The sequence below is a fragment of the Podarcis melisellensis genome (genome assembly GCF_964234715.1).
Source record: "Podarcis melisellensis genome assembly, chromosome: 5".
Taxonomy (NCBI): Eukaryota; Metazoa; Chordata; class Lepidosauria; order Squamata; family Lacertidae; genus Podarcis; species Podarcis melisellensis.
This window is the reverse complement of record NC_138537.1, coordinates 62,892,325-62,914,755: the sequence shown is the minus strand read 5'-3', so window position 1 is coordinate 62,914,755 and position 22,431 is coordinate 62,892,325. Positions and strand designations below refer to the sequence as shown.

Sequence of the window (22,431 nt, the reverse complement as noted above, 5' to 3'; positions counted from 1 at the left end):
GCTCTATTTAAAAGTTGGTTTGGGGACGCTGCTGAATTTTCAACACCTTAACTTTTCCTACCATTATGAAGTAACCTCTGGCACAGGAAAATGTTGGCCAGGAACATACATGCAATAAGCTGTCACTGGGGCACAGACTACAAATATTTCTATTGTATATCTTTTGTTAGTCCTTCTGACACATCGGAAAGTAACCGCTTTTGTGTATGTGTGTGTTTTGTTTAGTATCCACAGGACAAAAACAACGGCAACAAAATACCCGCACAGTTGCGAATTAGTTTTTGGCTTGGCTTGAGTGCAGTAGAAAAAAAGTTTAATAGCTTCGCAGAAGGAACATTTAGCGTCTTTGCTGAAATGGTATGTGCAGTAAAGATTACTATTTAAGATAAGGTCCCAGGGATTTGAATTTATTTATTTATCTATTGCATCTTCCCCAAAGAATTGTAATGGTACAGTCCACCAGGAAGTTCTCCTGCACAAGCACCATTGAAATGAATGGGAGTCATGCAAAAAGCGCACCCATTTCAATTGTGCTTGTGCAGCTCCCACTCATTGCACAGGTGTGTGCAGAGGAGAGCGTCCCAAGGGTTTGTGCCCTCAGATGCCAGATCAGATGTACATGAGCAGTCCCGTCAAAGAGAAGAGACTTTCATATCACTTTTAACACCTGTGGTTCCTTTGGTGCCGTAATTAGCATTTTCAGACTGTTTTAAAGGCACTCTCTCAAAATTTCAAATGTGCCAAAAAAAAATGTTAGCCTGGTGTAGGCAGTGCTGACCCAGAGGAATCAGTTATCTAACTGAGCAGAAGGCTTCATATACTGTCAGGGAGATAGATATTTAATTTATAAAACATTTTTCTGCACTCCGTGCAGTTGCTTTACTTTTTATTTTATTTTACTTTCTCAACAGTATGAAAACCAGGCACTTATGTTTGGGAAGTGGGGAACTTCTGGACTCGTTGGCCGCCACAAGTTTTCCGATGTCACAGGAAAAATAAAACTGAAAAGAGAGTACTTTCTGCCTCCCAAAGGATGGGACTGGAAAGACGACTGGTTCATTGATCCTGAAAGAAGGTCAGTTTTTTGTCTGGATTCCTCTAAAATAAGACAAAGGGAGGGGGTTATGTAATTTCCCACTAAGGAAATTTCAAAACTCTTGCTAAAAGAGAGGGAGGCAATAAAATGCCAAGTTTCAGTACAAAACAGCTCCATTAGGAACTCCCAAGTGAAGATGTTTATAGTTGTCATGAGTAACAGTGGAGTCAGTCCTGTCTTTGGATATGTCCACGCTGGTAATTTCGTTAATATAACTTTACTGACATCTTTTGGGAGGCAAGGCAGTCTGTGCTACATTACAGGATGTGTCACTATTTTATAGACCATTTAAAAAAGAGGAACAGCATTTTAACAAGCTTTTACACAGTTAGTCTGGACAGATGTTTCATACTTCCTGGTTGTGTCCCACCCTTCCTCTTTAAACAAAGTGTAAAGCACACTCAAACTATGCTCCATACCAGGCATAGGCAAACTTGGCCCTCCAGATGTTTTGGGACTACAACTCCCATGATGCCTAGCTAACAGGACCAGTGGTCAGGGATAATGGGAATTGTAGTCCCCAAACATCTGGAGGGCCAAGTTTGCCTATGCCTGCTCCATACAGAATACATGCTTTTCTGACACAGTGGTTCCTCATCAGGTTGGAAGTAGCTTTGATATGCGAGGCTTTCTCAATGACCTTGTGGTAATCAAGCTCTAATTAGTGCTTGGAGCAAAATGTTTATTAATAATATCCCACCCCCTGAATTTCAAGGAGCTCATCGTTCCTTTCCTTTCTGTTCACAACTACCCTGCAAATTGGATTAGGAATGGCGACTAGCCTAAGATGACCTGGTGATACTCTGTGGGTGAGCAGGGATTTGAACCTCTGAGGCTTAAAGAATAAATCATCTGTAATAAACCATTATGAGGATGGTGGCGATTGGAATGCAAGATTACAGCCTTAAGATGCTTTCCCCATCTGAGGTGAAATTTGCTCCAATCCAATTCGTGGCACAATTTGGGAAATCTATGCTGTCCGGAATGTTCATTCGCATTGAAGTGCCTCTCAAATGCTATTTCAAAGGAAAGGGAAGCCTCACGGAAAGACAGGTTGAGGTAATAAGAAGCAGCCTTTCAATGGGCGGAAAATAATCTACAAACTGTATTTTGGCCAACAGATGGCAGTATAGAACAGTTGTAGCCGCTTTTGGATCCCCACTATAAATAGCTGGTGGGACGCGGGTGGCGCTGTGGGTAAAAGCCTCAGCGCCTAGGGCTTGCCGATCGAAAGGTCGGCGGTTCGAATCCCCGCGGCGGGGTGCGCTCCCGTTGCTCGGTCCCAGCGCCTGCCAACCTAGCAGTTCGAAAGCACCTCCGGGTGCAAGTAGATAAATAGGGACCACTTTCTAGCGGGAAGGTAAACGGCGTTTCCGTGTGCAGCTCTGGCTCGCCAGAGCAGCGATGTCACGCTGGCCACGTGACCCGGAAGTGTCTTCGGACAGCGCTGGCCCCTGGCCTCTTGAGTGAGATGGGCGCACAACCCCAGAGTCTGGCAAGACTGGCCCGTACGGGCAGGGGTACCTTTACCTTTACCTTTATAAATAGCTGAGTATCTTTTGTATGAGGTGTTTTCCTCTGTTGTAGTAGTATTTTTTATAACATTGCATATATGTGTTTATTTTGTGTGTGTTTTTCAAAGGCATATATTAATAAGAGTGTGCTACATCAGTGATAATGTGCTTTATGGAATAATGTGATCCACTGTACCATGGAAGAAACAGTTTACAGTACTGGCTGCAGATCATTTATAGCTCATTGTAAATTCAGTGCCACAAATGATTCCTGGCAGCCTGCTTAATTGCCTTCTTCCTCCATTTCTTTATCTAGACGATGCCTAGGAGACAGGAAAGGAATAATAGTTTCCAGATTGCAACTATGCATTTCAGCACTTTGGAATAGCTTCGTGATTTCAAAATATTTAAAAATGTTGCCACTGATTCCTATCTAGTGAGACTATTTACAAACTGCCAACGTGGTTTGGACCAAGTCCAGCCATGCAGAGAAACATCCTTTCCCCCCAAATAAAGTCTTTACCGGAGTGGTTAGCATTGGCCCGGGTCACATTGACAACCCCAATTAGCTAACGCCCTTAGGTAGACTCCAACACAGTCCACTTTCTCCATGACTGCCACCCTGGTAAACTGTGGACCTGACTATATGTTGTGTTCATTGTGGTGCTTAGCAATTAGCTGTGCTACAATTAACAATAGAAAATCCTAATACAGATTCCACAGACACCCTATTCTAATTGCAGCATGAGGGCTTGTTTCCAGTGGGATTACAGCTGAGAAGGTAAGGATTAAACCTCCCCTCCTCACCACATGTTGTGGTCCCAATAAAAATTAGGATTATTATTATTATTTAAAATACGAAGATGTGGCCTACAAGGGTGTTAGATCTGTCAGCCTCTTCTCCTAAAGCTCTCCTCTAACACAGCCCAATGGATCAAGACTGTAAAATGAAAAAAACTATGTTAGGGTTTTCATTGGCTACAAACAAAGGAGAAATTTGATTCAATATGCAATTAAAACTGAATCTGTCAAACCCCCACTTTCTGAAACACACATATGCACACACATCCATCTTCTGCACTACAGTTCTCCAACTAACCAGTGTTTACAAAAATGCAGATATTGGAGGAAAATGTGCATAAAAATAAAGATATTTGTGAAGATGCCATACGCAATGCATTATATAAGGGGAAAGTGCTTGCAAAAGAGCATACGTTAGATAAAGTGCATTTTAAAAGGTGTTTCTCAGGAGAAATTCACACTAAAATGTTGAACAAGAAAATTGCAAATTGCTGCCAAATGTAGGGAACTGAATTTAGGACTAGACAAAATACGAGAAAATGGGAGAACCAAAATTATTATTTATTACTATTCATTAAGTTTGGATACAGCCCTTCATACACAGATCTCAGGGTGGTTCACAACATAAAAAATAAAAACACAAAATACACAATAAAAACAAGAACACACAAACCAGTAAGTCCCCCCCACACCTTTAATTGGCAGATCCTTCCATTCCTAGCTGCAAATATGCTCCCTTCCTGGAAACAATTTTTGCCTCTTCCTGCATTAACCTGTAAGCATTTCATTGGCAGCAATGTTGACTGCAGTCAGAGCTATGTAAAAGTTCTCACTTAATCAGGGTGTCAAACTGGCTTCAAATCCTGGCAGCTGGAAGAAAAATTAAAAGGTTTGATCACGTGGCACTTACCCACATGGGACCACGTGGCTTGTTTGAATGTTCTTCTAGCTCTGTGGCAGCTGCTGGTGGATAAGTGGTTCCTAAGTGGTTGTGGGACTCTGGGAAATGGATCTGGCAGATAGGTCAGATCCTGAATTCCCGAACCCCAGTGAGTCACTTTGACAGGTGGGCACAGCATGATTCTGTCAGTGCAATGTGTCCAGTGAACGTCCTTTGGCACCTAACAATAGTTGGAAGGTCTGCTTCTGGTTTCACAGCTTGCTGACGGAAGCAGATGCTGGTCACACTGAGTTTGCTGATGAAGTGTATCAAAATGAAAGCCGCTATCCTGGAGGAGAATGGAAAGCAGCTGAAGACGCTTTTACAGATGTGGTGAGGATCACGCTTTTGATGAGCCAATGTGTTTAATTTAAATAACCTCTCTTTAGGTTACAGCTGCAATGCATGTAAGATTGTTAGTTTTCACAGTAAAATATACTTAAAATCCAAATTGCAGTATAAAAACAGAATGCATGCCGCTAAATTTAAAGCAGGCAATGGAGTGAACTGATCATACAAAGTGGAAGTGGAAATACAATTTTATAGCATCTTCCCACTTCCTACAGAGGACGGCATCATTTCAGTAAAACAGGTACAACCTTTCGATCCACCAAGCCAAAGCCAGCCTACTAAGCACCCATCAGGGGCTCTATATAGTTTCTGTGTTAGATTCATGCCTGGGATTGGAATAACAGACATTGCCAGCACCAGACAGGCCAAAATTAATGGCTGGTGTGTGGCATTTGGCTTGGTGGGCCCCAAGTTGTGCAGGCCTAGAGTAAAAACAACAAGGCTACTTTTGAGGGTCAACTTTGGTTGATCTCATGCCTCCAAAACAACAAAAAGTCTTGTACTATTTACATTTATCCCCACACCAGTTTTTGTGGACAAGATTTAAGTCTTAAAGGTTGTCCAAAAATTTTGTTTTGATTTTTGTGTGTTTGTGAAATCCTATTAAGTTTAGATGTGTGTTACTACTTTTTAAGTATTGGTATCACTGTCTTGGAGTGTGTAAGTGTGTGTTGCCTTTTCTGTTTCAAAGAATGGAGAAAAAGCACCACCACCAGGTGAAATAACCTGTCCTCCAGGCTGGATGTGGGAGGATGATGCTTGGATATACGATATAAACCGAGCAGTGGATGAAAAAGGTAAGGGTTAGAATGGACAGAATGCGTCTCGTGTCGGATTCTTAATCCGTGGGCTAGCACCAGGCAACTGTTGCTGCATTCCAAATTGTTCTTTGAACTTCTGTTCCTCGAAATGCAGACCTCTACATGCTGCATGGCAAAATCTGTTTAAATTGGAGGAGAGTTGGCATGATGGCATGGGGTGAAGTGCCAGCTATTAGGGACAAATCAGAAGTCCTACAGTGTGACCCATAGGCATTCACAAACATCAATACATCAATACACATCTGGGCATCAATACACATTTGGTTTTGCTTATTCAGTATGTACACCACTGTACCCCAAAGAAATAAGTTACATTAGTTTTTGGGTGATTTTTAGTCTAATCAAAATATTTAGAAAAACAGTATAACCTCTAGGAAATGTACAAGACACCGATGAACTGATGGGGGTAAATGGTGATTTTTTTTCATAGAATTACACCAAGGAACTACACCAAGGTTAAGAAGCATGATACAATAAGTTATTTGAATAATTAGGGGTAGTGAATTAGTGTGGTTTGGCTTGTCAGAGCTACGAATTTGATAAATCAGCTACCATATTGGTCACTGAGTCAAAATCCTGTTATGGTAACCAGTGTATATTTTATCTGTGTTATTTTAGCTTGGGAATATGGAATTACCATTCCCCCTGACGATAAGCCCAAGTCGTGGGTTGCAGCAGAGAAAATGTATCATACTCATAGACGAAGAAGGCTGGTTCGAAGACGCAGAAAAGATCCAAACCAAACAGTTTCATCAAGGGTAAAATGGCTAAATATATATTGCAACCAAACATTGGCATTTACTAGAACGTTGTGCATGTTTATTTAGAAAAAATAATGGTGTATCAGAAAATAAGGCATGCATTGATTACAGAGTTCGTTATTAACCCTACATTCTGGCCATTGTGGATTGAGTTTTTGCAATTGTCTTCTAGGCAACCACACCCTATGAAGATCAAGAAGGATGGGAATTTGCATCACTGATTGGATGGAAATTCCACTGGAAGCAGCGCAGTTCCGACACTTTCCGCCGCAGGCGGTGGAGGAGAGAAATGATTCCTTCTGACACATGTGGTTCATCAGCCATCTTTAAGCTTGAAGGAGCTCTTGTAAGAAAGAGGAACTTAACTTGCTGGCTTGTTCATGCTGCTTAACTTCAGCATTAATTATTATCTCAAAGTTAAATGAGAATCATCAAGTGGAATGGGCTGTAGCTCAGTGGTAGAACACCTGCTTTTCAAACAGAAGGGTCTGGGTTCAATCCTTGGCTGGTAGGGCTGGCTGGAAGAGACCCCTTTGGAAATCATGGAGAGTCAGTGTCAATTAGGGCTCACCCAGAATTGCTCTTGCCTTGCCACTTTCCCCTGGGAAAACCCCATATTTACCACTGATTTAAAGCAAATGTCAATTGTGTTTTCTCTGGCTTGATGTTTGCTCCAATTTGTTGTTAAAGAGTGAGTTTTCCAGGGGAAGTGATGGAGTAAGGGCAAAACTGTTCATAAGCAGAAAACTGCTCAGACTCGTACTTTCTAGGCACAGGACAAGTGCAAGTCTGTATGAGCTCTCAGCGTAGATAGCCCTGAGGGCTTATCCACACTTTCCTTTCCTCTGCTCTTTCCAGGCACAGTCCGTGATTTAGAGCCCCATGTCTGAGTGCGCCACAAAAACCTGCTCTTTAAAGCTCAACCAGAGCAAACAGCAGTCCGTGGAAAACCCAGAATGACTTTGTTCTGATTCAAAGAGCGGGTTTTCCCTGGGGGTAGGGGGAACCCTGCAAAAGGCTTGGATATTGAGCATTACAGCACAGGCCTGTGCTTGGAAAGAGCAGGGTGAAAGGTTAGATAAATCAATGGTCTGACTTCATGAAGCACATTTCTATATTCCTGCATTCTAAGTAGTACTTGAAGGTGACTAAGACTGTGTGGGAGAGTTTTCAGCAGAATGCCAAAATGCTGTAGATGAGTCTGTCAGCTGTAGAGAGAAAAAGGAATGCGACAGAGCTTGAAGTGTATTTATATTTTACCATAGCTGATGGAATAATTGAAAGCAATGTATAAGGAGAGGCTGTAAAATGCTGGATTATGTGAAGGCAATTAAATCAACTAATGCTTTCATCCGGCAGCTTATAATAACAATATAGAAAGTTCAGCATAAAGCAGGGCCTCCAGAATCCTGTTTTTTGATGTTTTAAAGTATGAATACTTACGATCATCCCAAGCTGTCTTCTCTCAGTCTTCTTCCTCCCAAACTACATGTGGAGTTAAACATGAGGCTTAACTTTTCATCTTTTCATGCAGTCTTTTGATGAACTTTTATCTAACAGCATTGACCTTGTAAGAATGTATTAATAATGGACAATTATGTCTAGGAGTGGTGGAAGGGATCAAGGAATAGAAATTGCTTATTTTTACTATCTATGATCATCAATTGCCTGTAGAAGTGAATTTCAGTCTCTCCCTTTCTTTGAAGTGTTCTGGGTGTGACTGGTTTAGGGTCCTGACATTACTCTTTTGAACCCACATGAGTGAATAAATATTAGTGTACTTTTTAAAACAGCAACTACAACTCCTTCCAGGAATATCTGAATCAATAACTGGGCTTTCCGTTCAAGTTTTATAAATGAGAAACAATAATAATATGCATATAATCCTAGGGAGCAGATACAAGCATTGATGAGGGAGAAAAATCTTCTGAAAAGATCAAAGAGGCAGCAGCAACACGTATATTCGGTGCAAGCACTCCTATAATCTCTTGCAACTTTGACAGTAAGTTCATGTGAAATTCCTTATTTGAGACTGTATATTTCTTTAAGGTGCTGCAAGACTTTTTGTTCTGGCTGCATGACTAGTTTTCTAAAGGCCTTACCCTTTTCATCATCTGATACAGCTTTCTCTGTGTGATCAAAATATTAATAACTGTTTTTGCCTCTCCATGGATTTCTCGTCCTTAACCACAACCTGTAACAAACCGGGACAAACCTTGGCTACAAAATGTGGTTAAGAAGCAGATACCTTAACCATGATTTTGGTTGCACAATAGGCTAAGCCAGTGATTCTCAGACACCTTCTCCCTAAGGACCACTTGAAAATTGCTGAGGGTCTTGGCGAACCACTTCATGATTTTTCTCTGTGTTGTAGCAATTGCAATGTGCTGTCCTAGGTGCTGGATGATTTTTAATTCTACTGCTTCTTTAATTTCTTACATGTATTTCATTGCATTACTGTTTGAATTCCACTGAACAAATGAAAAACAATGCAGTATATAAGAAATTAAATAATTAAAAATACAATTAAAAATCAATGTGAATATTTAATGCATTGGATATGTCACCTCTCATCTTCAACCACTTGAACGAAGCTTGTGGACCACTAAAATCAGGCGGGGTGGGGTGGGGGAATGGCCATGGAAAGCACACCAAGAGTCAAGTGATGGGAGGAAGCAGTGATGCTGAAGTTTAGAGCTGAAAAGGTGAAGTTGCTACAACCTTCTGATTTAGCTGATTTTCCTTTTTCTTTTTAAGGAGTCTACAGTTACCACCTTCGATGTTATATCTATCAAGCAAGAAATCTAATAGCTTTGGATAAAGACAGCTTTTCAGGTACTTAGGATGGAGGTGGGGATCTATTAAATCCAAAGGACACATTTGTCTGCCAAAGCAAGTCCATTATTATTATTTTTTCTGCAGCAGTTAGATTGAAATGTTCAAGGCTTTGGGAGTTTCTCTTGATTTTTTTTCATGTCCGCTCCCCAATCCCATTTTTTCTCCCGTAACCCTCTGAAAACCTGTCTCTTCAAAGAATGTATTTAACACCTTTTCTTGTTAACGACCAAAAAAAGTTAAATGAAATTAGATCCCTTGTTAAGAGGTCAGTGAGGATGGTCTCCATCTAACATTTTACATTGCTCTGAGCACTGGGTAATGACAATTTGTACAGGAAATGCTAATACCCATAATCAGGTACCTTCTTCAGAGACACTGATGGTTTAAAAGTCTTTCTAATAGGAGGCCTAGAGCTCTTTAATCATTCACCTCTGCTTCATAATAAGGCCATAAATAACTACGTTTTAGACTCATGTCAGATCTGTGTGTTCAGTTTGTGGGATGTACTGTTTAAGTTGCAGGTGGAATGACTCTCTTGTTCATGTGTCCTTGGGTGTTGTACCTTAGATACAAATGTATTAAAGAATGGCTACCATGCACAAGAATAATTTAAAATTGGATTGTCTATCATATCTACAGCTTGTCAGATCAACTTTTGTTTGCCAATTATAGAAGAAAGAGAAAATGGGAATGTAAAAGTCAGTCTTTTAAAATGGATCACTATACACGTCTCTGTTCTCCTGTGGTTTTTTAGATCCATATGCTCATGTTTCATTCCTTCACCGAAGCAAAACAACTGAAACCATCAAGTCAACATTGAACCCAACATGGGATCAAACTATCATATTTGATGAAATTGAAATCTATGGAGATCCCTACACGGTAGAACAAAACCCTCCTCATGTGGTTGTTGAACTCTTCGATAGTGACCAAGTGGTAGGTATAAGCTTTTTTCCAGATTTCCTCTTGATTATATAATGACAGCAGGTGATTACAAATTCACCATTTTGGATTCGTCCATTTTTGCAGGGCAAAGATGAGTTCCTTGGAAGAACCTCTTGCTGTCCTATGGTCAAGCTCAACCCAGATATTGACATCAGTCCGAAACTTCTCTGGTATCCAGTTATGAATGGGGGCAAGGCTTGTGGAGATGTGCTTTTAGCAGCTGAGCTTTTGCTGAGTGAAAAGGTAGTAGAAAACAAATATATTGATTTCAGACTTAAAGCCACCGTGACAAGATGATTGCTCTGTATGACTTAGGCTTTATATACATGAAGAAACCCTTTTCTTTGTATCTTTGAGCAGGGTGGAACCAACCTTCCAATTCTTCCTTCAAAAAAAGCATCAAACCTTTATATGGTGCCACAAGGAATCAGACCCGTGGTTCAACGGACTATTATTGAGGTATTGTTGTTGTTACTTGAAAATGGACAATGATGCACAGGGCCATGTGCTTAATAAGATTCACAGTAATTCATAGATACCTGCATGTATAAGGCCAGGTGCTGCTGCTAATAATAATAATAATAATAATAATAATAATAATTAATAAATAAATAATTTATTATTTGTACCCCGCCCATCTGGCTGGGTTTCCCCAGCCACTCTGGGCGGCTTCCATAGAAACCAAAAATACACTAAAATATCACACATTAAAAACTTCCCTGAACAGGGTTGCCTTAAGATGTCTTCTGAATGTCAGGTAGTTGTTTATCGCTTTGACATCTGATGGGAGAGTGTTCCACAGGGCGGGCACCACTACCGAGAAGGCCCTCTGCCTGGTTCCCTGTAGCTTTGCTTCTCACAATGAGGGAACCACCAGAAGGCCCTCGGCGCTGGACCTCAGTGTCCGGGCAGAACGATGGGGGTGGAGACACCAAGACATGCCAAAACATGAGATATTCATAAGGCTGTGTGGAAACAACAGGTGTTATTTTGGATCAAGAAGCCTTAAAGTGTTCAGAATGTTTTTGGGGATAAGGCTCTATTTGTGCAAGCTTCTACCCCAGGTTGCCAGGTTGGCAGCAGATAAAAGTCTGTTCATGGTAAACTGTCACCAGATGTGTAACTAATGGAATACTTGAGAAGTGAGTGGGAAGTTCCTTGTCCAAGTCATGAACTTAGCTTTCGGTTAGCAAATGTCTCTCAGCCCTGCATATGTGATGTGGGTATGACAGTACCAGCTTATCTTACAGGGCTGCAATGAGATCCCATGAGTGATGGACACTGAGTGCTTACAAAATGTGTTGCATAAATGCTGACATTTATACAATGTATTTGAATTAATAAACAATGTAGTCTTACCATTGTGGGTCCTCTACTTCCTTGAACCCAGGCCGAGCACACTGTTCATTATACAGATGGGAGGGGATGAGTTCTGTCCCCCATTTCCTTACATTGGCCAGGTGTGTATTCTATATGGTGGTCACAAGCAGACATGACAATATGCCATAAAGTATGGCTTGTTTAAGCACTGTATGCACCAAGCTCTGTGTAAGTGCATGCAGCTGAGACCATTCCCAGTGATATACAACTGTAACTTAACTCGTGGTTTAAATGAGTGACAAAAAATGGAGATTTAATCATTGAACTGTTTTGAGGTGGTTCTCATGAGCGTTTCTCGGGTTTCAAAGTGTGCTCCCAGGTCTGATAAGGTTGGAGACCCAGGCAACAGAGCATGTTTTCCTTTAGCAACGTTGACGGTGTTTGCTTTGTTTTTTGTTTGAAACAGATCCTTGCCTGGGGACTGCGCAACATGAAAAGCTACCAAATGGCTTCTGTTACTTCCCCTAGTCTCATTATAGAGTGTGGAGGTGAAATGATAGAATCTGTTGTGATTAAAAACCTGAAGAAGACACCAAATTTTCCTGGATCTGTTCTCTGCATGACAGTGGTATGGTGCTGAATTCTCTTTTATTGAAGATCTGTAGCATACTTGTGGTGCTGGTAAAGGGGGAAATTTGAATTAGTATGCTCATATTAGAGCAATAGCAGTGGATATCGGGTAGCCTGAGGTGTTTTTGGCACCTGAGGCTAAACAGCCTGCTGTCATCCCTGTGATGGGAGTGCAAACAACAACAATAAATAAATAATTTATTTCTATCCCACCCATCTGGCCGGGCCTCCCTAGCCACTCTGGGCGGCCTCCAACAAAATATTAAAATACAGGAATGCTTCAAACATTAAAAGCTTCCCTAAACAGGGCTGCCTTCAGATGTCTTCTAAAAATCTGGTATTTGTTGTTCTCTTTGACATAATTCGATAAGGAGTCTTCCCTGATGGACGGATAGGGGGGAGAGTCTTTCTGGATCCCCCCTCCTGCCTGCCAGTGAGCCTTTGAATCCGTTCCTTCAGGATAAGCTAGTGCAAAACCCCACCACACCACCAAGCGGGGAAGATCTTTCCCCCCACACCCGGCAGCAAAGCTGGATGGCGGAACACATCCCCTCTTGCTGACTCAGGCTTTGCCGCCAGTCCCTCTCTGTCCCTAGAGGCCAGGGAAACCAGTGGCAAAGCTGGGTGGCAGAACAAGGTGACACATTTTCAGGAGTGCCGCCTGAGGCAAACGCATCACCCAGCCTCATGAAGGGAGGCAGCTCTGATTGAGTAAATGAACCCACCCTGGAAATTACCTTTGAGGTGATTTAAATATTTCTAGAGAGTCCTGTGTGCAGCAAAGCACTGTGTAAAGCCGTTGTTGCACATGGATGGCCATGCTCAGTGGCACTGACATTAGATGTGGATGTATATTTGCATGCCCATCCAGGGAAGGGCTGTTTAAGAGGGTGGGAAACTCATGGAGCACAGATAGCACTTGCATGCCCGTGCATGTGCATTCATGCCTACTGCAAGAATGCTTCACTTTTTGCCCAATGGCTTTCCCATCCGTTCTTGATTACATACAGCAGCGTAAACTCGCAAACTGGCTGTTAGTTGCTTCCAAGCTAGATTCAAGGTTATACTACGGGTATATAAAGCTCTCTTTTGTGGGTGTCTGTGCCTTCAAGTTAAAAAAAAAAAAGAGAAACTATTCCATTATCCAGTCTGGAGCCCAACTGAAAGGGAAGCACTCAGGGATAGACTTTGCATGGAAATAAGTTTTGGGTGTGAGAAAGCTTAGCATCCCCATCCAAGCATCCCTTTTGTTCTTAAGGTTGGATCACCCACATTCCGCTTTGATACAGACCTACATACATTTAAGAGTTGCCCGAATCAGGGCAGGTTGTACAGCTCATTCGAAAGCAAAGGAATCCTGTGAGGTGTGTACATAGGCGCCGACTCCAGGGAGCCTGAGGGGGCCCGAGCCCCCTCAAAAATTCGTTTGGGGAGGCTCCGCCCCCCCAATAATTTAAGAAAATTATTAGTTATATTATGCTTTGTAAAATCACAAAATTATGTTGGTATTTTTTATTTTCCTTGTTTGACGATAGTTACCTTTTAAAATGCATTCAGTAATGAGTTAAAAAAAGCCACTCCCGATCTAGAGAGGGGGTGGGGTTGCGGGCTCTCGACCCATCAACAATCTCGCGGGGCTGGCGTCAGCCCCGCAGAAGCGGGGGTTCCCCCTAGCTCATTAATATTCACCGCCCACGGCGGCAGCCAATCGGCTGCCGCAAAGGGCGGGCCCTCACAGGTTCACTTAAGGTCAGGGCAGCCCGGGGCTCGCCCCTTTCGTTCCCCCAGCAGCAGTGGTTTGGAGGTCTTGGGCCCCCCCAATATTTTTTATAAGTCGGTATGGGCCCCCGCCCCCCCAATATTTTTTATAAGTCGGCGCCCCTGGGTGTGTATTTGTTTTAAGTTAAGGAACTGTGTTCTTTTTTTTGTTTTAAACTAGTCACTGCCCAAAGAAGAATTGTACACGCCATCACTAGTTATTAAAGTGATAGACCACAGGCAATTTGGCCGTAAACCTATCGTGGGACAATGTACCATTGGGGCACTGGAGCGTTTTCGCTGTGATCCTTACGCGACGAAAGCCGACATTGCACCTCAGATGAAAGGTAGAGCTCCCATAATAATGACATTTTTCTTATCGGATATACGTTTTGCAACAATCAACACAATTTGCAGGAAACATAGCGAACATGCAATCTCTTGAAGTAAATGTTCACCGACTTTTCTGTAGCTCCCATTCGTTTGTGAAGGTTGTAGAGGCAACTTTTCCCATGGATGTTAGACTGACTCAGCACGCCTGGCAGTACCACTTTTAAAGAACCAGTATTCACTAGGGATGCTTGAGGAAATCATTATTCGTGAATTTTGATACAAATTGACTGTACCTATATCTTCTGGACCAGGGTGGGGACCTGAATGCAGTTTTCCTTTGGTTTTTATACTTCTTCAGATTTTGTGGTGCAGTTCTCTGCATGTTGGGGGATTCATTTAGAAATAGGTACTTTGAGGGAATACATGTTTTGAGAGAAAATATGTATCTAAAGTTATTGTGTATATTTTTTAAAAAAATGTAGATTAATGTGGAAACAGGACAGGATATACTTATGAATGAACACATGCAAAACTGTCACAGTCTTGATAAGTCCATCCTTAGTATTCACACATAATGATAGAAAGTTGAGAAACTAGCAAGAATATTAGCAAATGATTTTGCAATGCCACCCTTGGTACTGCTGTGACCCAGTCCCACCTTTTTAATTGTTCTGCACACTGAGTTATGGAGTTAAAAGTTTTCAGCTCCCTGGTGGAAAGCAAATGGGTTGTCTCGAACCTAAGCCAGTTACATTCCCATTGAAATCAACAGGGCTGAAACAGTCATTACTGTTTTTTTACATTAATTTCAGGGAGACCTACGTATGACTAACAGTTAGATCCAACCCATCTATCTTTATTGTGGCTTGTATCCAATAAAATTGTCACAGTAAGGCAGTAGAACTTCTCCTCCCCCTCCCAGAACAGATTGGGGGGGGGGGATTCCATTGTACAAATGGAATAACCTTGTTGGCTACATGGGCATAGCAACTGCCCCCCTAATCAAGGAAATAAATAAAAATACTTAACTAACTGACCAATTGTGTTACAGATATCTTAGTTCTGCCCCCCCCCCCCGCCCAACATAAAGCCTGACCTACTACCTGCTTTTTAGGCAAGATTTTCTCCCAAATTGGTGTACAATAAAATCCACACAAAAGTACAATATATTCAATAATATTTTTGTGTGTACGTGTTTTGTGTGTACATGAGCTCTAGGCAGCTGACAATTTGGTGCAGGCTCTAGACTTTTCTAGACAAAGAGAGATAGCAGGAGGAACTGGAAAAAATAAAGGCTAAAATTATGACTAAAGAAAAGTTTACAGGTGTGATTCCCCCCCATGAGTTGCTTATCATCATGGAATGTTTGATTTGCAGTTACTCTTCTGTCAGCTGCACCTCGGCGAGATGTGGTCATTGAAGTGGAAGACACGCAACCTTTACTAGCAGCGCAGGTAATCACCTTAATTTGCAGGTTCAATTCTTTCCATTGTTGTGGTCAGTTCATTGGCTTTTTAGCCTACAACTTCAGCAGACACAAACCTAACCAGGCAAAGTGTCTGTAAAAGTTGGAGGGAGCTCTGGGAATACAATGAAGAAGTATATGTTATGGCATATACTTTGTTATTTCTCCAGTCTTACTATTTTATTGCTCTGTGGAAATGAAAATCTCTTACTTGTATATGTTCATGCTGGTTGTGAATTGTTTGCCAGCAGCTTTAGAACATATTTGCTGTTCAAAATTATTCAGTGAATAAATTGATGAATAATGTTTGAACTCTTATCCTGTTCACTGGCAATCTTTGAGGTTCAAAATCCGAAATATTAATTAGATTTGGTTGAATTTAGGGAGCCCAAATAGCATTTTCATGAGGTGCTGTTAAACAAAACACCTGTCAGTTGCATGGCCTACCTGTTATTTCCTCAATTACATGGCAAGATGAATGGCTCAGCTTAGATGCATGTAGTGCACATTTAGCAAGTTCAAAGTAATTTTGAACATCAGTATGTATTCCTATATTATTTACTGTAAACTGAGTATTGCCAGTTAACTAATATGCAAGATTGTTCATCAATAGCAAATATGAGTCCAAATGCTAATACTTGATGCATTTTTTAGCTTGCGTGCTAACACACGATGAACATATTTGAAGTTCATCATTTAATACAAAAGCTTTAAAATTGTGATTTATCTGTTTCTGTGTAATTGCAGGTTGTTTAAAACCGTGTTTGTCTTGCTTTGAGAAGCCCCTTCTCCCTCGTTGACTGCCGTTTCATTTAGTCTTTGATGTAGTGTAGCTGCCCTTTAATTGTACCATATGGAGAGAGCCAATTAGATGAGCAAACATTGTGTTATTGTAAACACACTGAGTGATGATAAAGTAAACCACAGAGGTCCATGTCCTTGCAGATAATAACATATGTTCGTTGTATCAGTCAGTCTTCCTGTTCGACTGTAATAATTAGAGGTCATCATTCACTAACCACTATCAAGAAATATTGGGGAAAGGAAGGACTGTAGGGTTGTATACTGCCTGTGGCTTGAAATGTTTTACTTGATAACTTCACATTTGACCTAGAGGTTGTAGGATTACACTTATGAATGAAAAGGAAGAAGTGGTATGCTCAGGTCCTGAAGAGATCAACGTAGCAAACTTTTAAAAAAAAACTTTAAAAAATCAATATATCAATAAAATATGGACTTCAATTATTTGAGATATTTTAAAGGTAAGACAAAATAAAGGCTTCTTGGGGAAGCAAACAATAAAAAAGAGTTAACAGACTAGAATAACAGATGTAGAACTTTCCTAAACTACATTCCAATTTCTAGTGTTTAAGCGGTATGTCAACAGCACTCAGCAAAATGGCTTCTCCAACAACAGTGCATGTATGTATGAAGAAAACGCATGCACACTATCACCTGGGGCCTTAGGTGCTTTGGTTCACTTGAACTTTCATTCCTCCTTTGAATCTTCTGCAGGGAGGTTTTGGAGAAAACCAACTTTCAGGTTTTAAAGCAGAATGATTACTTGGAAAATAAATTTCCATTCACATTTGGACATTTGCAGAGCAGTATTTCCATTTGGAACTGGAAAGCTTGCATTCACATTAGCAATTCACATAGGGTGCGGATTTGGATGTTGACGATAAGATGGAATCATATACAAATAAAATATAAAAATATTTTTTAAAAGTTAAGTTGGATATTGAAGGAAAATTCTTATCTTCACATGCAGTAGATCAGGGGTCAGCAACCTAAGGCCCATGGGCCAGTAGCGGCCCACGGGGCTCCTCTATCCGGCCCATGGCGACCCCTGCTGCCCCCGCCACCCGCTCTTACCGGCATGGTGCAGTGCGGCATGGCACAGCGTAGCACGGGGACCAACTTCTGGGTTGATGGTGCCTGTGCGCATGGGCGCTCCTCCAACCCGGATGTGCACCGGAAATAGTGTGTGTGCATGTGCATGGGCGCTCCTCTGACCCGGAAGAGCTCGTGTGCACACACACTCCGACCCATCCTCCAACGGACGGAGCATGAACCGGCCCATCTTCCGGTAAGCTTGCCGACCCCTGCAGTAGATGACTCTGATCTTTATATGGATGTTTTCTCCAAAATCTCAAACGTAATTGGTTTTGGGGACACAATGAGTGTTCATGGGCTGTACTATAATCAGTGGCATTCACAGATAGAGGTTATAATTGTAGTTAGTTGTGGAAATTTGTTTTACAGACTTAAACAGAATCATCAAGTTTATATTTTCAAAATATCAGGGCAGAAGTGGTGGTGGTAGCTGTACAAAGTGCAGCAAGAAAATAATGGTTCGTTTTGCGTGTGTTTTCTCTCTCTTTCATTAGAATGCCAATCGAAATAATAAGTTTCACAGTACTTTCTCTCTGTTTCGAGCTCTAAAGGAGGGCTGGGGGATCTGGGACCCTCCAGATGTTGCTGAACCTAAACTTCCATTGTCCCTCATCATTGGCCATGCTGGCTTGGGCTGATGGAAGTTGGAATCCAACAACATTTGGAGATGACAAGTTTCCTACTCCAGAAAAAAACAGTTTCTCTCTCCCCCCACCAATATAGAATAATTCATAGAACTACAACTTTTAATAGCCAAATGGTCAGAGCTTTACCAGGTGCTGAGGGCACAATATTGTGTGGAAAGTATTTATTGCACAAAGACTGGCTTTCACATCATGGTAAACCAATAAAATAAAACAGATATTAAGGTTGCAACCCCAAAATAAGTCCTATCAAACTCACTGGAACTTACTTTTCAACAGACATGCATAAGGTGGTTCTGTAAGTGCTTAGATATTTATTTATTAACTTTCTCTCTTGACTATCCTCCCAAAAGAGCCCTGTGATAAAACAATGCAATTCAAAATAAAGTAAGCCTATCTAAAGCGTGGATTTGGAATCACATGGCGTATGACTGCAATCTTCATAAAACTGGAAATAAAATGGAATTCTTATATAACACATCCTAGTCACCTTTTAACAGTAACAGATCACCAGTGCAGTTTTAATTACTTGGGAGATTCTGAACAAATGAATGAGTCCTGGAACTGTCAGGCTGATAATCAGGTTAAGCCCTTGTGGTAGTTCCATTAGATGCTTTATTTTCCAACTGTATCAAATTGCTGTATTTATTTTCTGGAGTATCAAATTGTTGGATTAACAGGTCTGTTGGTTATGAAATGGACATACTACCCTAATAAATACTTGGTCAATATGCAGAGACACAAATAAAAAAATATATTGCCTGCACATTTAATATATTCATTAAACACCCACAATTTATTGTATTCAGTTTATAGAACCGGGGGGATATATTGGTTGAATTATAACTATTTTGCTTTGGTTTTCCCTTCCCCATCCCTTTGGATGTGTCCTCCTGAACAGCTCACAGAAAAGGTAATGAAATCTATCCTGATTTTGGTTATGTAAACTATTCCCTTTGTACTTATTAAGAAGTCTCACCATGTTCTAAAATATGTGGTAATACAGCACACAATAACTTTACATTGTTAAAGTTAACTAGCCTCAACCAGGTCAGTTGCGGCTGCATGAGTTTAAGTTTCTGGAAGGAAGAATATGGTCGTACCTTGGTTTTTGAGCAGCCTAGTTCTCGAATGTTTTTGCTCCCAAATGATCAAAACCCGGAAGTGACTGTACTGGTTTTCAAACGTTCTTTTGGAAGCTGAACGTCCAACAGGGCTTCTGCAACTTCTGATTGGCTGCAGGAGCTTCCTGCAGCCAATCAGAAGTGGCTCTTTGGTTTTCGAACACTTTGGCAGCCGAACAAACTTTTTTAATGGATTCTGTTTGACTTCCAAGGTACAACTGTATTAATAAAGGGGTGGAGTTTGGCCCACCCATTTCCTCTCAAAAAGCAGCTCTGAAAGGAGGACCCATTGGAAGAAAAGTTCCACGTTCCTCGTTGTATTTATTTTAATGAGATATCCACAAGAGAACCAATGAAGCTCTGTTGAAATGAAGAGATATAACAAAGCAATAGCAATTGGCCAGATGCATTCTGCTCTGTATTTCAGACTAAATCTTTAGCTTCTTACATATTCTGCCTTTTATTCGCAGTGCACTCCCTGTACAAGTTGCATGGAAAGCAGGTTGAGTGTCACCAGCACCCAAATTTAGGGTCAGGGAACTCCAAACGTGCAGAGCTCCCGACACCTTGCCATAGATGTGCCAATGTGAATCTTAACCACTGGAGGCCTCTCTGTGCCCCTCAGGTCATCCAGAGCCAAGTCTGCCAGTTTAGTGTGCCTACTCTGAAGAGATCTGCTGGGAAGAGGCCTTGCTAGGATTGTGGGGAAAGAGGTCCTATGCCAGGAAAAGGCATCTCATGCAAGAGGGTTTTCTGGCATATCCAATGTAATCTGGCAACATTCCAGAGGCTTTGAGGCTCTGCTAGATCTAGAGCCATTCTCTGCCTTGCAACCTTTTGCTACAGGAACCGTATGATCTGTGAATCTCTCTTGGCCCCATCATAGACTTTTGGGCCATTTAATCAGAATGTCTTCTGGTGAGGTCTACAGCACACATATCCAGCTTAAGGTGCCCCTTCCTCTGCTTGCTGTGATTGGTTAAGGTTTGGCCCCTGCTATACATGTGTGCTGCCTAGCTTCCACACCTAAGGACTAGATCTAGATCTGAGGTGGGGAGCCTGTGGGGAACTTCCAGGTATTGCTGGACTTCAAAATCCCTTCAGGCCAAGTTAACATGGCCAGCAGATAGAGCTAGTGAAAGTTGCATTTCAGCAACATTTGGAGGGCCACAGGGCTAGAATAGATCATCCTGGAATTTCAGTTTGTTTTTACATACACCTATAATCTCCCATTTTTATATAGGAGGAAGAAATTGTCGACTGGTGGAGCAAGTTTTATGCTTCAATAGGAGATACTGAGAAATGTGGACAATATATTGCAAAGGGATACGATACGCTAAAGGTATTTGTTTTGAGTGCATTCTTGTTGTTGTTTAAAGATGTCGCCAACTTTAAAAATAAGCAGACTTTAGTTCAATGTACTGTTTTTGGTTGAACTTGCCACCCTCAATTTTAAAAAACTTGAGGCCTATTGCTTTTTTATTTTTGTACAAGGGGTTGTGAAATAGGTCCCAGGGGGGAAACTCCAAAGTTACCTTGAAAGAGGCATATTCTCTTGCATGATCACTGCACATTTTGCATGAGTGCTATAGGAAAATGACAAGATCACGCCACCAAATAACAGATTGCTGCTTACTGTATTATTATCCCAGGCAATCTAAAGTTCTTTCACATGCACCATGAATTATATATACACACACAGTCACTTTCTTTAAAACTTAGGGATGTTTTGCAAAGTTGTGCATTTATTGAAGCTTGCCACTTGTTTGTTTCTAATGCTTTTTTTTGTAATTTTACCTAACTTTTGTTTCAAGGTGTACAAGAGTGAACTGGAGAATGTACCCGATTTTAGGGGTTTAACAGATTTTTGTGATACCTTCAAGCTGCATCGGGGCAGGTCTGAAGAAAATGATGACCCTAGTGTTGTGGGAGAATTTAAGGTAAAACACGCACACCTTAAATTACATTATTAGGCAGAAAACCAAGCTTAAGTACAGTACTGTTCTGCGTAGTACTCCATTCCTAAGACAGAACAGATACGTAATAACCAAGTAAAAAAGGCTTGTTTTGGTTTGGACTTACCTTTTCATTTTTGTTTAACTTCATAGGGCTCTTTTAGGATCTACGCATTACCAGATGACCCTAATGTACCACCTCCTCCTCGGCAGTTCCGTGAACTTCCAGACAGTGGGCCTCAAGAGTGTATCATTCGGATTTATATAGTCCGAGGCTTAGAACTCCAGCCTAAGGATAACAATGGAATGGTGAGTTAACATTTCCAGATGAGCGTTAAGATTAGACCACTATTGTCTACAACAGGGACATCCAACTCCCAATAGACTGCAATCTATTCACAGAATAAAAAACTAGCAGTGATCTACCCCTGAGGTGTTGAGTTGTTGAGCTTTTTTAAGGGAGGAAAGTCCCATTTTGGAGAGGAACAATCTGCCTCGCAGTGAAAACTCTGTCTTCTGTTCTAACGATCATGCGTGAATGGAGGAGGGGGAGGGGCCGGATGCTCTTATGCCACCACAAGGCAGCCCATAATCAACACCGGAACCTCATTATTGACCAGTTAGACATCCCTGGTCTGCAAGTTGTAGTACAGCTTTGGACCAGGATTCTGGTTTAGACCAGGATTCGGGTAATATTATTATTAATAGTAGTAATAATTTTGCAATAATTTAGCAGGAAGAAATAGGCTGATACATACTTCCAAAAATGTTTACAATAATAACAATAATAATTTATTATTTGTACTCCACCCATCTGGCTGGGTTTCCCCAGCCACTCTGGGTGGCTTCCAACAAAGATTAAAAATACATTAAAATGTCACACATTAAAAACTTCCCTAAACAGGGCTGCCTTCAGATGTCTTCTAAATGTCAGGTAGTTGTTTATCTCTTTGACATCTGATGGGAGGGCGTTCCACAGGGCGGGTGCCACTACCGAGAAGGCCCTCTGCCTGGTTCCCTGTAGCTTTGCTTCTCACGGTGAGGGAACCACCAGAAGGCCCTCGGCGCTAGACCTCCGTGTCCGGGCAGAACAATGGGGGTGGAGACACTCCTTCAGGTATACTGGGCTGGAAACCAAGGTACAGCTTCTGATTGGCTGCAGAAAGCTTCTGAAGCCAATTAGAAGCCGCAGAAGCCATGTCAGACATTCAGGTTCTGAAGAACCTTTGCAAACCAGAA

The 22,431-nt window shown here is 41.5% G+C and overlaps 1 protein-coding gene across 3 annotated transcripts in view; it reads left to right on the top strand.

The window, feature by feature from the left end:
• MYOF (myoferlin) overlaps positions 1-22,431 on the top strand; it is a 77,580-nt gene that overhangs the window by 42,105 nt on the left and 13,044 nt on the right. For all 3 annotated transcript variants that reach the window (XM_081913243.1, XM_081913245.1, XM_081913244.1), the window contains 18 exons: positions 226-357; positions 912-1,075; positions 4,570-4,684; positions 5,394-5,499; positions 6,142-6,281; positions 6,457-6,630; positions 8,175-8,286; positions 9,042-9,119; positions 9,877-10,058; positions 10,152-10,310; positions 10,428-10,526; positions 11,854-12,015; positions 13,957-14,122; positions 15,486-15,562; positions 19,015-19,026; positions 20,481-20,579; positions 21,052-21,177; positions 21,346-21,501. In XM_081913243.1, coding sequence (XP_081769369.1) covers positions 226-357; positions 912-1,075; positions 4,570-4,684; positions 5,394-5,499; positions 6,142-6,281; positions 6,457-6,630; positions 8,175-8,286; positions 9,042-9,119; positions 9,877-10,058; positions 10,152-10,310; positions 10,428-10,526; positions 11,854-12,015; positions 13,957-14,122; positions 15,486-15,562; positions 19,015-19,026; positions 20,481-20,579; positions 21,052-21,177; positions 21,346-21,501 — 2,259 coding nt within the window. The remainder of the gene's footprint in view (positions 1-225; positions 358-911; positions 1,076-4,569; positions 4,685-5,393; positions 5,500-6,141; positions 6,282-6,456; positions 6,631-8,174; positions 8,287-9,041; positions 9,120-9,876; positions 10,059-10,151; positions 10,311-10,427; positions 10,527-11,853; positions 12,016-13,956; positions 14,123-15,485; positions 15,563-19,014; positions 19,027-20,480; positions 20,580-21,051; positions 21,178-21,345; positions 21,502-22,431) is intronic.